This window comes from Hypomesus transpacificus, chromosome 3 (assembly GCF_021917145.1).
Source record: "Hypomesus transpacificus isolate Combined female chromosome 3, fHypTra1, whole genome shotgun sequence".
NCBI lineage: Eukaryota > Metazoa > Chordata > Actinopteri > Osmeriformes > Osmeridae > Hypomesus > Hypomesus transpacificus.
The window spans coordinates 12,686,378-12,703,826 of record NC_061062.1 but is presented as its reverse complement, the minus strand read 5'-3'; the positions used below and the strand labels follow the sequence as shown (position 1 = coordinate 12,703,826).

General features: G+C 41.8%; 3 protein-coding genes across 7 annotated transcripts; all 3 read left to right on the top strand.

The window, feature by feature from the left end:
* The first annotated feature begins 992 nt into the window (after nt 1-992).
* LOC124488191 (5-hydroxytryptamine receptor 1E-like) lies at nt 993-4,783 on the top strand. 4 transcript variants are annotated; one of them, XM_047050771.1, is made up of 4 exons: nt 993-1,182; nt 1,807-1,858; nt 2,449-3,348; nt 4,671-4,783. In XM_047050771.1, exons 3-4 carry the CDS (start codon nt 2,566-2,568, stop codon nt 4,701-4,703), a joined length of 816 nt encoding a protein of 271 aa, XP_046906727.1. In that variant the 5' UTR covers nt 993-1,182; nt 1,807-1,858; nt 2,449-2,565; the 3' UTR covers nt 4,704-4,783. The 4 variants fall into 4 exon arrangements, with proteins under 4 accessions (XP_046906727.1, XP_046906701.1, XP_046906709.1 ...); XM_047050745.1 differs by lacking the exon at nt 4,671-4,783 and having other exon boundaries at nt 2,449-3,634; XM_047050753.1 differs by lacking the exons at nt 1,807-1,858; nt 4,671-4,783 and having other exon boundaries at nt 2,449-3,634.
* cga (glycoprotein hormones, alpha polypeptide) lies at nt 4,754-6,167 on the top strand. Of its 2 annotated transcripts, none has more exons than XM_047050783.1 (4): nt 4,754-4,841; nt 4,961-5,072; nt 5,403-5,590; nt 5,855-6,167. In XM_047050783.1, the coding sequence occupies exons 1-4, from the start codon at nt 4,788-4,790 to the stop codon at nt 5,930-5,932; spliced, it is 432 nt and encodes a 143-aa protein (XP_046906739.1). In that variant the 5' UTR covers nt 4,754-4,787; the 3' UTR covers nt 5,933-6,167. The 2 variants fall into 2 exon arrangements, with proteins under 2 accessions (XP_046906739.1, XP_046906747.1); XM_047050791.1 differs by having other exon boundaries at nt 4,757-4,841; nt 4,938-5,072.
* Nucleotides 6,168-6,642: 475 nt separating this feature from the next.
* On the top strand, nt 6,643-17,290 carry znf292a (zinc finger protein 292a). Its single transcript, XM_047050733.1, has 8 exons — nt 6,643-6,819; nt 8,226-8,380; nt 9,183-9,261; nt 9,412-9,547; nt 9,671-9,873; nt 10,057-10,193; nt 10,503-10,644; nt 10,766-17,290. The coding sequence occupies exons 1-8, from the start codon at nt 6,670-6,672 to the stop codon at nt 16,841-16,843; spliced, it is 7,080 nt and encodes a 2,359-aa protein (XP_046906689.1). The 5' UTR covers nt 6,643-6,669; the 3' UTR covers nt 16,844-17,290.
* The last annotated feature ends 159 nt before the right edge of the window (nt 17,291-17,449 follow it).

Genomic DNA, 17,449 nt, shown 5'->3' with positions numbered 1-17,449 from the left:
CCACAATCATCTTAGTGCTTCGGATGTATTCTGACTAAACAAAATACTTCCGATGGTATACGGGGAGCTAGGGAACAAATCATTTGGACAATTTAGTTCAAGGCCTTAACATGGCCACACATTTCTTTCAGGAATATTACCGTTTTTTAATACTGGGAAGACATGATCGTAAAAATACACGAACAATACTACTGTAGCAAGAGAAAAAGAGCTTAGAGAGTTAGAAAGGTGATTAACGTGAGGTAGCCTAGCAACTCACCAGCATATGACTTGAGCGGGACATTTCAACAGCAAAAGAACATGACTGCAGTGGTTCCAGCCAGGCATGCACTTAAGAGGTATTGGCTCATGCAGAGCGCAAGATGAAATATTATGAGGTTATTAGAACTTGCATGGGGACTGTGAATGTAGATATTTGTCTGGTATACTTAGAAACGCCTATGATGGGTTGCACAAATGAACCCGATCCCGGGACGGTTCATATCTCATTAGGTCAATATATTCATTTATACGGCAGGACGCTTACTGAGGCAGTTCAGACTTAGTACCTTGCTCAAGGGTACCATCTGGGATTGAAGCCGTTATCCTATTTGACACCTCCCTCAACTGCTGATTAAGGAGAAATGTCTTAGACTTTTTCCTTTCCAGCAGACATCGCCTGATCTCCTGTTGGCATTTCTAGGCGACATAGATTTTAACAGTAGAGCTTGTTGTAGAGAGTAATGAATGTGAGATGAAGAAGCCAAAATGTGCAATCAACTCCTGTTTGTAAATACGCCACGCATTTACGCGCGATGTAGCCAGCCTTTGGCACCAATTGCAGTAAAGTTTCTGTACTGCATAGCCTATAGCCTCAACAGATCTGTCCATGTTACAGTATTAACATTTCAAGCTACAGAGGAATGTCACCTCCGGAAAAAAACAGCACTGTCGTCAGAATCCATTCGATAAATTGCCCTCTCATTGGCCCTTGGGGAGGTGGAGGGTGCCAAACCTATGTGCTCTATGCGCGCTCGCTCTTTTACATTCCATTGAACCGATGTGTGATGATGTCCAGGTGCCAACACACGCACAGCCGCGACTAAAGCTACCAAATAGCCTACACAGGGTTGCACGCAGTAAAACATGGGAATTTGTTAAAATTTCAGGATTACATTAAATGTGAATGGATTTAATCAGAGGGTAAGTTGTTGCTTAGTTTTGCACGTTTACAGTTCTTGTATGATGTGTGAAAATGAAAAGGCATGGATAGACTGCCTGCCGCTACTTGTCAGATGACATACCTAGAAAATATACTTTAATTTTGATGGATTCTCAATAACTGAATACTTAGTTGTTGAGAATCCATGGATCAGTCTCAATGATCTGTAATAACACTTAACAGTGTTCCAAATGACATTGGCCGGGTTTCCCAGATTCGTTAAGAAGCTCTTAACGCTAAGCGCGTCTTAAGAACGTTGTAAGGGCGCTCTCGAACGCTCTTGGAACGTTCTTAAGAAGATCTTAGCGTTAAGAGCTTCTTAACGAATCTGGGAAACCCGGCCATTGTCTTTCTTGTCACCCTTCAGACTGGGTTAGTTTTATTAGGTGCACTCAAAAAGATTTATTGATATGCAGCTCATATGCACGAATCATGGGATGATCCCACCCACCTTAAGATAAATGTTAAGACATCTCTCTGGTTTCTCTTCAGACAACTCATATCAAACAGATCAACCACTGTGTTTGTGGTCAATATACTATATATGTTATGAAAGGGAGGAACAATGTATTACTTTAATACTTTGTATCTCTCCTTTGTTCCAGCATTGACAATGATTTGCATAGGGAAGTTCACCTTTCAAATGAGCAGATACTGGTATGTTTGTCCGTAACATTTTCTTAGATAATATTCACTTTAGTAACTTATTGCAAAGTAGCCTACCGTTAATATGGTGAAATCTGTAAATATGGTGTTGATCTTTGAAAATACCCCTCACTTCCCAAAAACAATGTCAGCTAAACCTTTTGTTCAAAAATTTAATTAGATGATGTTGTCTTGCTGCTGTCCAACATCAAAACGTAGAACAGTGCCTTGCATGTAATATTGGATTTCATATTTGATGATTATTTAATTTATAACCAATATGTTTGTTCAGTGTGAAAACCTGATGGTTGTGTTGATATAGTGGTTTGTGATTCATGGATCTCTTGTGCCACCATGTGGAGAGATTTCGTCCCAGTCCCTGTCAGAAACCTGTAAGAATTTGAGTGCATATAAAAATGGATGCCAACGTACTAATAATGTTTCACATATTAATTACTTTGTCATAAAATTGTACTGTATTCAACTGACATTGGATACATAAACTCATCTTGTTCACATACACTTCTGCTTCTCAAATGCACCAGATCTATCTTGTAAATCTTTTACAGTAATAACACTATCTTGAACTTTTCTCTCCTTAGGTACCTTTAATATAATGGAGTGCGTGAGGACAAGAGCATAAGTGAATGGCCCAAGGCTTGGGCCAAATACAAATCTAAAACTATTACTGAAAAAGTACTTACCCCAGGGATTTCATAATGCTGGTAGTGATTGTACTCAGTGTCATCACTTCCCTCACTGCTTTAATAAATGGCTCAATCATACTGGTGATCCTGACCACCAAAAAACTGCAACTCCCTGCCAACTACCTGATTTGCTCCATGGCATCCACAGACTTCCTGGTAGCCATCTTGGTAATGCCACTCAGCATCGTCTACATTGCCAAAGAGAAGTGGTTGCTGGGTGTTGTAGTCTGCGAGGCCTGGCTGAGCATGGACATGACCTGCTGCACCTGCTCCATACTGCACCTCTGTGCTATTGCCCTGGACAGACACTGGGCCATCACCAAAGCCTTAGAGTATGCCTGCAAGAGAACCCCCCGCCACGCCGCCATCATGGTTATCATTGTATGGACTTTCGCCATTCTCATCTCTGTGCCTCCTCTATTCTGGAGGTATAACCTTGATAAAAATAGTATAATGGGAAATGAAACTCAATGTTTCATAGAGCATGATCACATTGGCTACACAATATACTCCACCTTTGGGGCCTTCTATATTCCCCTAGTCCTAATCCTGGTTCTTTACTACCGGATCTTCATAGCAGCCAGGACACTTTACCAAAGGCAGAGGAAGTCAAGTACCCTCTGCGAGAGGAGAGCCAGAGGAGAGAGCCTCTTGCATGGCTGCCACTCGGTGCAGTCCCACTGCATGTACGAATTGGCCACAACTGACCCCAAGAATCCAATGGAACTCCAAAGGCTCAAAGCTCCTGTCACTGTGAGTCAGATGGTGCAAAAGATTTCCTGTGAAAGAACCCAGGTTTGTACCTCCAGAGAGAGAAAGGCTGCCTGGATACTGGGACTAATTATAGGTGCCTTTGTTTTCTGCTGGTTGCCCTTCTTTCTTAAGGAGCTGCTGGTGGGCCTTCAGGTCTTACAGCAGGCCTCACCCCAGGTGTGTGAATTCCTTACATGGCTGGGGTACATTAACTCACTCATTAACCCTCTCCTCTACACTAGCTTCAACCAGGACTTCAAGCAAGCTTTTAAAAAACTTCTCAGGCCCCATAAAAGGATGACATAGTGGTACAGAGAGAGAGAGAGAGAGAGAGAGAGAGAGAGAGAGAGAGAGAGAGAGAGAGAGAGAGAGAGAGAAAAAGAGAGAGTTTATCCATGTTGTGTGCATAATGCAACTGTTTATATTTGGAGGACGCTATGTTGAGTAGAAAGGTAAAAACTGTGATAAAATGACAAAATTGTATCACTTTTGATTAAATTTACCATCTTTAATAAATATACACGTACAACCCATGAAAAAATCCTCTCAATTCTGTACTAAAGAACAAACATTTTGGTTACACAAAGGACCAAGTCAGGGTGAAAAAAGGGCCATGACATGAGTTGCACCATAAGCTAAAAATCCCTTAAATCTCAGAGATTCCATGTGTCATCCTCAATACCTATTGAGTTACATTGGTCTTATGCCAAGGCCTAGTCACCAACGTTACCAAGGCCACAAGAAGTAAAAACAACTGTATTTGAAAGGTAAAGAGATGGTGAAGAAAATCAATATTCATCCTTGGCATTTCAAATCAGATGTAGACAGATGGATACTCCTGCAGATGGACTGAAACATTATCCATGCCCCAAAGTCTGAAAGTCAAAAAGGGCTTTAACCGAGTAGGCACATTAATTAAAAGGAAAAGCAAAATAACAAAAAATATTTTCATTTAGGCTAAGTATTAATACATATTGAAATAAATATAAAGTGCTTAGCATGCTTCAAATACACCACCCATTAATACAATTGCATGAATTTATACACAGTCAGCACTGAGATGCAACCCTGACGTAAATTATATACTTAGCCTCTATGGGAAGTGACACTACAGTCATAACCATTCATTACGTAAACTATTCTGTCCCAAAATGATGTAGTTAAAACACACTCATAATCCTTTGAACAGTTCTTTTGTTCTGATATTGACCAATTATAAAACTATTGACCCATACTGTGTGACTCTGCACGATTACCTGGTAACAACCCATCTGTTTCAGGGATTGCAAACAGCATTCATAATCATGATGGAAGGATGAGGAGCATGTGTGTGACTTTTGAGATAGTTTGTTTTTTCACTAAAGGGATTACCAGGCAGGTATCTAAGTGGTCACTGACTAACAGAGATCACTGATATGGGGGAGGGGTTTTATCTAATCCCAGCCAAGCACATGGGCGGAGGAACACTGATATAAAAATGCATGGATGAACCCAATGTGTTCACTAAATTGGCTCCCACAACAGCACAAACGAAGGTATGAGAAACTCTTAAACTACTTTGTCTCAAGCCATCAATGAATTGTTTTACTGTTAGTGGGGATTACTTAATGAAAAATATTTCTGTTTTGCAGTGTCTGTCTGTTTGTTTTCTCAGGTTATCTCTGCGACCATGATGTGCTCATTGAAGTCAACTGGAGTGTCTCTTCTCATACTGACAGCACTACTTTACATTGCAGATTCCTACCCTAACGGTGACATGGCAAACAGTAAGTTCAGACATCAAGTTGGGACTCTGATTTAAGTGTATAAGGGCACATTGGTGGTAGTAGGGCTGTCTAGAAGGACAACAGATTGTGTTCATCTAGGGTTACATTTAACAGCTGTTTGTCTTCAAACTAGAAGCAAACAACTCTCAGTGTATTATGTTGCAGTCACAGAGAGTTGAGCTTGTCAAGATCTGAGTTGTAGGCAACCACAAGTGCTACATAATATTGTTTGTAACCCTTATCCAGTTCTAACCATGCATGATTGATTTCTAGATCATAGTTTTTTCATGGTCTTGACTCTAAACCAAAATTGTTTTCCTTCTGTCATAGTTGGCTGTGAGGAATGCAAATTAAAGAAGAACAATGCCTTTTCACGTGCTGATGCCCCAATCTTTCAGTGTGTGGGCTGTTGCTTCTCCAGAGCTTACCCAACACCCCTCAGGTCCAAGAAGACCATGCTGGTCCCAAAGAACATCACATCTGAAGCCACATGCTGTGTCGCAAAAGAGGGCAAACCGGTAATGACAACTTTCAGTCTCACAAAGTGACAGTGTGAACAGTATATGTGTATATGTGTGTGTATTTGTAATACCATTATCTTTATGTAACAGCAAATTATTCCAAGGGCCCTTGTCTTCTGGATAGAATAATGTCTTGTTACTCAAATTATTTGTTACCTATGGATTCATTTTTGTACCTGCATCGATTTAGGATACACGAGGAGGGATAGAAAATACTGTAAATGTAAAACTCAACTCTTTCCTTATGTTTCTGTTTCTTAGGTGATCATAGAAAATGTCAGTCTGAGGAACCACACAGAGTGTCACTGCAGCACGTGCTATTATCACAAGTCACCATAAGCATGAGGGAAAAATTGGGGATGTCCTCATCGTAGCTTGGCGACATCAGTTGCCTTTATGAGACAAAGACAACATTTATTTTACCCTCAAAGTGTGCTGACAATATTTAAAACACTCTAATATGTAGCCAAGGTCTTGTGATATAAAGTGATTGTTTGTGACTGATACATTTTATTGTGTTGATAAAATCAGTGTAGACTGCGCTATGTGAAATAAAAACCTAATCCAACTCAAACTAACCTACAGATTTTGTTTTGCCTATATTAGATCATAGGGTACTCTCATGTTACATCACTACTATGTTAGTGTTATATATGTTGTGTATTTATGTGTTCATGTTATAATGCTATATCTTATACATTGACCAATCATACAGACTTATTTGTCAACTTTACAATACTATTACTTCCTATTATGAAATAGGACAACTTGAGGACATACCAATTCCATCTTTTCACATAACTATATAATCATATTTGTGTCAACTGACAATCAAAAGCCTCTAACATATGCGGGCAACGAACAAAGTCATTCAAAACACCAAATAATTATTTTAGCTCTACATATAGGTTTGTTCTTCATCAGGATGTCATTCTAAGGTCACTGATGCTTTGTTGATATCAAAGAATGTGGAGCAGTAACAGCAGCCTCTGCGCTCCCCTCCCCCCTTGCGTGTCCGTGCGTGTGCAAGCCTGGCAGCGTACATCTGTGCGTACGCGGCCGTGATTGTTGTGAAGATGGCGGAGGGAGAGACAGAGAAGGAATATGATACACGGAAAGCTATCGAGGTGCTTCGAGAACAGTTCCAAGAATTAACTACAATATTAAAAGAGAGCCCGATATCAACGTTGGAGGCTTCTTTGCATTACTGCCAGGAATTCTGCAAAGTAAGCATTTTTTTCACCAACCCATCCTAGGTGGCCAGCTACACAGCTTCCTGGCCGAGGATGCGCGTGTACGTTAGCTAGCTAGTTAGCTACAACAATGTAGCTATTGCAGCTAGCAGGCGAACCACGTTAAAGACAAATATAATCGCATGTGCTCACCCCTCCAATATTATAATTTATAGAATATGTACATTATAGTATCTGAAGATGCATTGTATAAGCTTTTACTAAGTACCGTGTGCAAGCATCATTCATTTTTTCAAAGCTTGTGTTGCTATTAGTTAGCTAGTAGTTAGCTAACTGCTTTGCAGGCTCCCTGTGATCATGCCGTGCAAAGATGGATGAGTAGTCAGGCTGGTTTTAGTGCAATAGTGAACTTGTTTTTTGACGCTCTGTGAGTTACGAGAACATTTTCGCTTTATATGGTCATGCTGTCCGAAATATAGCGGCGTAGGTCAGCTCCTTCAACATCTGTCCATTTGTCCATTGTGCTCAGCCAGATCAATATAGGTGCCAAGAATAGGCCTCATGAGGTGATTTTCCATTTTAATTATACAAATTATATAATTGTATTGTGTTTGTGGGTAAATTACCTGTGTAACTTTAAAAATATAATTTATTGCAGTTTAGAGGAAAAGTTGGGACATTTGCCACACAGATGTGTACCAACAGACAGCATCTGGTCACATTTTGACGAGCATGTGACGTTAACAAATGAAGGAAATTAAGCATTTATTTCGATGACATTGTGAAAAATGCACAATGGTATTTAATAGCAAATATAAGTGTTTTAAACCATTGGGGTTAAATAAACTCATGCATGTTGTTGTGCTGACTCCGGTTAGTTTTGAGGCTATCAGAGATCAACATGTATACTAGATTACTGTGAAGGAACATTTAACCTAGTTTGATACTTGAATATTGCCTCCAAAGAAAAAAATAAGGGGTCACACCCATATAATGTCTTCTAGGCTTCCTTTCCTACAGAGATGGAGAAAAGGGGGAAGGGGAAAAAAGTTTTTTTCTTTTTCTTCCCCTCCTTCAGATCCTGGCTCAATACTTTTTCTTGTTCCATTGTGGCTTCACCTGTTGGTAGATATGTATGAAGTGCTTTATCGCTTGGAAATTAGGCATGCATATTGTGCTTTCATGATCAATTTGGTCAAATGACCTACTTAATACCTAAAGTTGATTTATGAAGTTAATTGTAAAATAATAATTTGGATTTACTGAAAATATAATTATATAATTTAGTTTTAGGCGTACAGTAATTATTGTTGTATGTGCAGAATGGTTAACTCCCCTTTTAATCAGGTGTCAAAGCAACCTCTAAGATTTTTCTTGATTATTCTGTAGGCCTATGTCATTCAGGCACCCCTGTCATGATTTGGTTATCTGGCTTTTAGGTCCTTGTGGAACATGCAGGCCGGTGGAAGACAGATGAGGATCCACTGCCTTTGCTGGAGGTTTACACCTTGGCCATACTCAGCTATGCAAAGGCCACTCCTTGTCTCTCCTCCGAATGTGAAAATGTGCCACTTGTACTTGAAAAGCTAACACTGTGAGTAGCAATATGATGATTTGGTCAATATATAATGTTGTGAGACAAAGTTGAGACAATTTGTTGTTCTATTACTGTAAAATTCCCCTTTTTTGTATTCATGAAGAACTGCAATAGACTAATCTAATCCTTTAAATGTAAGCAAACAAGCGAGTAACAACCGTCAGTGTTTCCCACACATAGACTAATTTGTGGCGGTGCGCCACAGAATCAACACCGGCCGCCACACATTGCGTTTCGTAAACATTTTTTTTTTTCGCTATTTAGGTAAAAACACGCAGCGTATTCGTTCAGCTGCATTTCCTTTCCCTGCTCTCCCTCCGTCTCTTTCACGCACGCGTCTTTCTCACATACACACACAGTCACTACGTCAGCACACGTTAGCAACGATGCATACGCCGTTCTAGTGAGACCGACAGCTACATCAGCGAGCCTTCAGCATTAGTGCCGTAGCTAAAGGTCTAGGAAAGTTGAGGCTACTTTTCGCTAGGTACCGACGGACATGTCTTAATCGAAGGTTCCCCTTCGTTGTTTTGGTGAGAAGTTTCAAGAGCTAGCTACTTACCCGGCGTCATGGAGCCGACCAGTTAAATAGTTATTTAGCACCCTGTATGCAGCGTCGCTACCTGCATATGCAGAAATTATTTGTTTGTTGTTGTTGATTGATTTTGTGAATTATTTCGACCCCCCCCCCCGGTCTGACATGAAACAACACCCCCCCCCCCCCCCCCCCCCCGCCACATATAGCTTTCTAATCTGTGGGAAACACTGACCGTGTATTAATGTGTTACAACACATGCAGGAGCTGTGTGGAGTTGCTGCTCTTGTTGCCAGAGCATGTCCCTGGTGTCTTATGGGAGGACTTCCAGTCCTCTGTGAAGGTCAGTGTCCCTACTGCTGCTCTGTGACTAGAACGCTTAGTGAAAGTCAAAACAGAAAAGTAGGCTAATGGGGCTGGAAAATGTTACAAGTAGTTCCTCGATCAATATAATTGCTTTATGATTGAATTAACTAGTTCCTGACCTTTGTAGATGGCACACAACTTTTTACAAGAAAGTGGCAACATGCAGCTCCACATGCTGCCAGCTCTGGCTCAGGAGCATGGCATGTGGTCCAACACCACACTAAGCCACATTCTCTCAAATGACATGCCTGAGATTGAGAGAGGTACATTTTTTGTTTGAATCATGTTCAAGCTAAATCAGGAAACACAGAACATTATCTTCAGATACAGGGCTGAGCCATCTGTTATGTAATTGTGTTTGAAATATTGTTTTCTGTTTTCCAAAGTTCATGAATTTTTGGATTTGGAAGGTCCCACACTTCTCAACATGCGCATAAAGCACCTTATGAAAGGCGGATGCATTGAGAAGGCTACCGTCCTGTCCAAGGTGTGTTCAGAGTACCCGGGATATGAAGGAAAAGGAAACTTCAAGCAAACATATCTGGTTTGCATTTGTATGACAAAATCACCAGAGCAACTAGTGGACGAGGTTAGTAGGTTTAACTTTTATTATACTTATTAATAATAGGAAGGACTGTTTGTGTGTGAACTTTTGGCCACCAGCACCTCATTGTATTAATTATAATACATTACATTGTTAAAAGCAACTTTATTGAATTAATTATGATCCATGTTTAAAAAAAATAAGACTTTCTCTTTCTGTCTGGGCCAGATTACACATGTGGACTGTAAAGATGCTCTGGAGATGATATGTAATTTAGAGTCAGAAGGGGAGGAGAAAGAGGCTCTTTGTTTGTGCGCTGCGTTCCTAAAGAAACAGCTTCTCCAGGGAGACATGTACTGTGCCTGGTGAGTCTTACCCTCTCATACACTTTCCACACATCACAAAAGATTTTTCATCTGATCCCAACTTCCCAATCATGCTGAAATACTAACAGTGGTAGCACTGTCATCACTTCAATACTCATTCAAATACTGAGTAGCTGGATGCCTAAATTAAACAAGCACCCTCTTGAATCACCCACACATAATATAATAAGAGTGCTGGAAGTGAAAATATACTTTTTAGGGAATCAGACTATCAGCACTCAGCACAGTGTGTCTGTACTGGGAACTTTCTCTTCCTGTTTCCCAATGCTTTTACTTTCTCATCTCAAGGGAGCTCACTCTTTTCTGGAGTAAGCTAGTGATGCGTGTGGAATCCTCGGCAGAGGTGTTTCTCGCTCAGTGCAGGAATATGGCCCTTCTCTCCAGGAGTGTGTGTCACATTCTCTTCCTCATTAAAGTGATCCAATCTGAGGTGAAATGTGCTTCTTCCCTCTTTGTATATGATGTTGATTCTTTTTCTTTCTTTTTTTAGCAATATCGCGCAAACAAACCTTTACCCCATGACTCATTCTTTTTGTGTGTGTTGTTTTCAGGCTGAGGGGACAGGACTGCCGGCATGTATTGAGATGTGCATACAAGCTCTACAGATGGCTTCCAGCGACAACACGGACAGCAAAGTGACCATCTGCAAAACAATCTCCTGCCTTTTGCCCATTGATCTAGAGGTCAAACGGGCATGCCAACTGACCGAGTTCCTTCTCCAGCCTACTGTGGACTCGTACTACGCAGTGGAATCACTCTACAATGAACCAGACCAAAAGCTGGATCAAGAGGAAAATCTACCAGTACCCAATTCACTACGCTGCGAGTTACTGTTAGCCTTGAAGACACAGTGGCCTTTTGATCCAGAGTTCTGGGACTGGAGAACCTTAAAGCGCAATTGCTTGTCACTGATGGGCGATGAGGCATCCATTGTGTCATCAATTGACACTCTTAATGACACTGATGACTATGAGACTGAGGTAGCAGACAAGGGCCCAGAGTTCACTGACCTGCAGGATTTTCTTACTAACACTACAAACGAACTGAATGAAATTACTGATGAGAAAGAAAAAAATAGAGAAGCTAAGAAATTAAGGGAGCAGGGATTTGTTTCTGCAAGGTTTAGGAATTGGCAGGCCTACATGCAGTATTGTGTTTTATGTGACAAAGAGTTCTTAGGTCACCGGATTGTTCGTCATGCACAGAAGCATTTCAAGGATGGGGTCTATATGTGCCCGATTTGTGCAGATAGTTTTGACAGTAGGGAGGTTTTAGATCCACATGTTGCATCACATGTAAAGCAGTCTTGCAAAGAGAGACTTGCAGCTATGAAAGCCCAGAGCAAAATACGCAAGCCACCACAATCTCCAGGCAGCCAGTCTAAAAGCTTCAAAGACACTGTCGTGAAGGTCGAGGCCAGTTCAAGCTATGGAAATCACACCAGTTCCAACACATTGGTCCAAGTCAGTCCACAGAAACCTCCACCGAAATGTGAGCAGGAGTTTACTGATGACTGCTCCTGTCCTGTTACCAACTGTAACAAAGTTTTCAAGTTTTTCCGTCATCTGATGTGCCATGTAAGAGCCCATAAAGATGACGAAGAAGCCACTCATTTCCTCGAGTTACAGAAGCAGAAGGTAGTGTGCCAGTATTGTCGTCGGCACTTTGTCAATGTTAGGCACCTCAATGATCATTTGCAAATGCACTGTGGCACTAAGCCTTATTTCTGCATACAGCTGAATTGCACAGCAAACTTCAGCTCCAATTCTGAGCTCCTAATGCACAGGAGACTACACACAGAATTCAAAGCGCAGTGCATGTTCCCTAATTGCGGGACGATTTTCAATGAGGCTTATCTCCTGTATGACCATGAGGCACAGCATTACCTTACCTACACTTGCAGAATGGAAAATTGTGGAAAGACTTTTGATTCACAGATCCAGTTCAGGCAGCATCAGGACAGCCATGGACCAAATGATGCTCTCGTTAGTGAGAACAACCTTGAACTTAAAATGGAACCTTCAACCCAGTACTCTCCGAGGAAAGATGGTAAATGCTCAGCCTTTGTTCGCCTGGAACGGATTAATGCACAGGATTACATGAAGGACGGGGCCCTCAAATCAGACGCATCAATGTCTCCCCAGTACCCTAAAGAACTGGGACCTGTGAGAGTGAAACACTCAGTTGAAAACATGCTGAATTCTGTTATGAGCCCCACAAACGAACCACAGAAGTGTTACACCCCGTTGACTCCACCTCCTGCATTACAGTTGGGGGATGGCAAACCAGATCCCCATCTTCCTCAACCACACCATGCTGCTATGGCAGCAAATGGTGAGAATCCCATGGATCCCTGTACAACTAAACATGTGAAAGGGGACCTGGAAGAGAAACCTGATAATGGAGTACCCCCTGTTTATCAGAAAGTGTTGCCACAGATATTTCCCACACCAGCAATTAAGAGTGAAAACCCTTTTTCGTTAGTAGGGTACCCCACCACTCCTACTGTTTCTAGCAGTTATGAGAACGCTCACAGCTGTCCATTTGAGGACTGCACACGCTCTTACAGCACCAACAAAAGTCTTTCCAGGCATGTAAAGAAAATACACCCTGACATTTTTGAGAAATGGAAATTGGCCAAGAAATACAATAAAGTTGTCAAGATAACGGCAAAAAAGATGTCATCCAAGGCTTCAGACGTTGATTCACCATGCCAAGAGGACAGGACACAGCATCACCTGTCACCTCTATGCAATAATACTGGGCTGCAACAGATGGAATACCCAATAGCATGTTCAAGCTCACCTGCTCCTTGCTTTCCTGTCTCCACTGATCCAGTGCCTATTACTCCAATGATAAACCACTCCATGTACCCTCAATGGGGCAATACACAGACTCCCACTGGACTGATGAATGCAGACATGTCTCAAGCCTGGTCTACATCTTCCGTGAACAATTGCTATGCAGATGCCTACCACATGAATGATTACCCATCCAGGATCTTAAACCACTGGCAGTCAGACCCTTATCAAACCCCAGCTGTTCACCCATCAGAGAGAGACAAAGAGCATTTAATGGCAGCTATCCACTGTGGTACTATCCCACATGTTTGTTCAGAACCAAGTTTGATGAATGAAATGTCTCAATATGTGTCAAGCTCTTTAATGTTGGATAATGGGGTACAAGTGCACAATGGTGGACACCAATATGGGATGATGCATCCAGATGTCCATCCAGATAGTGTGGATACTTCCCTGATAAGAAAAAGCAATGTCAATATGCCTGACCAGATAGATAATGATATTATCACGATGGTTGACAGCATGCCAGGGGGGAGTTATAACCCATCCTATGTTCCTAATGATTCTTCCAGCCTCAGCCCCAGGACCCTAATTGACAACCCAAGTAAAGAAATTGGCTGTGACAGCCAAATCACACTGCAAGGCACACTGGAGATCAACAACACAGAGAACGTGACCCCCAGTTTTCAACATCAAATCGACAGCTCTGTAGAAGTCATGCTGAGTCCACCTTTGCAGGCAGATATCCCATTTGAAGATGATGCAGAGTCTGAGGCTGCGCCTTCGGAGGAGAAAATTGGCGATAGTGACGTGCAAAAGGGAAAACGGAGGCAGAGCAAGAGGGCTAAATGGCCAGCTATTATTAAGGATGGGAAAGTCATTTGCAGAAGGTGCTTCAGAGAGTTCTCAAGTACCAAGTCTCTTGGAGGTCACTTATCCAAGCGCTCACAGTGTAAACCACTGGATGAAGTAGACCTGACTGCTGATTTGCCAACATCATTTCTTGACTTTCTCAATGATCCTCATGTTCCTGACACTAATGGAGCAATTTATAATATGTCAAATGGGGATTATCTGCAGGAAACTCTCAATGTTCCTACTACAAAGGCTTCTGAACTTGGCCAACAGGAAGCACAGAAACCCCTGGATTCCCTTCCAACTTCTGGTGGCCATGCCTCCCACACCACAGAGTCCAATGGAAGCCTGGCTGTTAACACCAGGTCTGATACAGCCTCTAATGCAGCATGTCCAGAGAACAAGCTCATGGATATTCAAAACGCTTTTCAGAAGTTGGATCTAGTTGAGGCGGCTCGTGAGAAAATGCTGGAGAAAAGCTTGACAGAGCGGACTCTCAGTCGCAACGATGCAGTCTCAGAAAATCTTAAAAGCGTGACTCCAAGAGTGAAGGTCAAAAAAGAAGTGGAGCATCGGGAAAAGGGCCCCAAGCCGTTTAAGTGTGAACAGGATAACTGTGAGTATGGATGCATGACAAAAGAGGCATTATTTAAACACCTTAGCAAGATGCACGATTACTCAAATGAGATGATTGAGGAATTGAAGAAAACCCCAGTCAAATTAGCTCCATATATTTGTCAGATTTGCCCAAAAACGTTCACACGAAGTACCGGCCTTAGAATACATTATGAAAATGTTCACCGCCTGTCAAAAGATGAGATACTAAAGTTGAAGTTGGGTCTTCGCAAGAAACGGTCAAGTAATCCAAGCACAGACACAGAGCCAGAGAGTAGTAGTAGTCATGACAATGGGCCCTCAGTAGGGTCATCTATTATCAAACAAGAGCCACTTGACATTGCTATTGCTGGCCTTATGGAAGGCATGGATCAGGAGGGAAGTGCCCCGCAAGACATCCCAGCAGGAAATGCAGAACCCGATCCCATGCAGCAAGTTATAGTTGGGCAAGTGCAGCCAACAGAGAGAAGTCCAATAAATGATGACAGTTCATCATCTGACTTGGCATTAAAATTCAAAACTGTGCACACCCCAGAGAAGAGAACCGAGACAGTCCAGCAAGCTGACCACACTCCAAAGGTGGAGCAGAAGCTAGATAAAATAAACATTGTAGCAAAGAGTGAGATCCAGTTGGAAACTTCAGCTCTGAGTCAGACAACAGAGGCAGTGTCCAGCCAGCAGGACCAGAATCTCTCCCAAGAGAGACCAAGCAGCTCAAAAGGCACACCATCTAAATTTAAGGGTCGAGTCAAAAAGAGGGAAAAGGGCAAAAGAATAACCCTTAAAATATGTGAGGGTGACATTTCATTCAGCCCCTATAGACCATATCGCTGTGTTCATGCAGGGTGTTCTGCAGCGTTCACCATCCAGCAGAATCTAATCCTCCATTACAGGGCTATGCATCAGTCATCCCTCCCTCCAGGGGAACTCTGTGCAGAGAAGGCTGATGCCACTAGTGAACAAGATGCAGAGGTCAATGACAGTGAAGTCCGGTGTCAAGTGAAGGACTGCTCGAGGATATTCCAGGGAATCACAAGATTGATTCAACATTACTTATTACTGCATAAATTCACCCGTGACAAAGCTACAGCCATGATGTCTAGCATGAAGGTAGGGACGTTCCAGTGCGACAGGTCACAATGTACGCTCTTCTTTGATTCTGTGGATAAATACATTGAGCATATAAAGAACTTTCACAAGGAAATTAATATCTCAGAGAGTGGAACTGTGGATCAGACATTTAAATGTGAGCATGAGGATTGTGATCGCGTCTACACCACGCGGTCAAACCTTCTTCGTCACCTCATGAAAAAACATGATTTTGTGTGTGACGCTAAGACACAGCATGTTAAAACAGAAGAAGTCAGTCCAAATCACAGCAAAGAGAATATTGAAAGTAAATTTAAAATAAAGAAGAAAATTGCAAAGAAGAAAGATGCTAGAACACCGGAACATTGGACTAGCTTTGGCAAGCCTTCTCTGAAATCCCATGAAGAAGCATCTGCCATGTGCACCAAAAAATCATCTTTGCAATACCCCTGTATGATAAAAGGCTGTGATGCAGTCGAACGGGCTGAAAGGAATATATTCAGACATTACACCACTCACGGCCTAACAGAACGGTACATTGAGGATCAGAGAAGCCAATTCATTTTCTGTAAAAAGCTCTCACGCTCAAGGTTCAAAGATGCTAACAAGTCCGAGGGCATGTCTACAAGCTCATCTTCAGAGCAGTCAGGGCCTGATGAGAGTGGCGTTGAGAGTTCAAAGGTCAGTAGTCAGGAGCAGGAGTCGTTGGAGGGCGTCATCCAGGATGAGACCAAGCTATCAAACGACGAGAGCTCCGAGTCTATCGCGTCCACAGGGGAGGAGAAGAAACGGAGAGGTCGTCCCCGGAAGAAACCAGCCTGTCCAGAAAAGAGGTCAACACCGAGAACTCGCTCAACTGTTATGTCTGAAAACTCTGATCCCGGCACTGCTGGACTCATAGAGGAGCAGCCTGAGCATGAAGAGTCTGTTAAGCCTCTCAGATTTGACAAATCCTTCCTCCAGTTTCTGGACACCACAGAATCTCCCGACACACCGAAAAGGAAAATGACTGAAGGCTCTGCAACTGAGCTGCCTTTGAAACGGCAGCGAACTTTACAGCAGAAAACTGTTAACATCATGAGCAAAATACCTGATGAATTCAAAAGCTGCCAAAACCTTGTTGACTTTAGAAACCCTCTAAATCTAAAATCGGTGACTAATGTTAAGATTGTAATGGATAAGACATTTTCAGATGGTGCTGAACATTTGTTAAAACAACTTCAAGACATGCGACCCATGGTAATTATAAAAAAGTGTCTCTATAGTTGATGGATAGCTCACAGCTGGATGTTTTTACTCTCCACTCACTCAGGATTTGAGAAGAAACATGCTGCAGACGGGTCTGTTCATAGCGCATCAGATTTCCAATAGTTAGCAGTTTTTGGTCATGTGACCATGAAAATATTTTATACTTATGATATGTATGCTACAGTCGATTTTATTATGTATGTTATTAGTCACAAGAACCAGGTAATCTATAGAACATAGATTTTAGAACATGTTTGTATTTATGATGCTTCTAGTACTAAAATTGTTTTTGCTAAACGGAGAATTTTAAGGAAAAACAGAAGTCTTTATATATCCCTATGGGATTTTTTAAGTTGTGTTTGTATTTATTTTTCTTATATATTTTCTTTCCAACACTAGTATCTGTAATATTTACATGTCTTCCACAAAGTGTTCAATAAACTGTAACTGGTCGCTTTTGTAAAACTTCTACAGTCTAAGTGTATGTGTTCAATTGTCCATAACAGGTTAGTTCACTCAGAAAACATTGTCCGGCTTCCCACTTGCCTACATTCAGTTAATAAGCACACTGATTATTGAGGTGATTCCTATTATGACAATAAAACAATGGTCAGACTCATCCAAAAC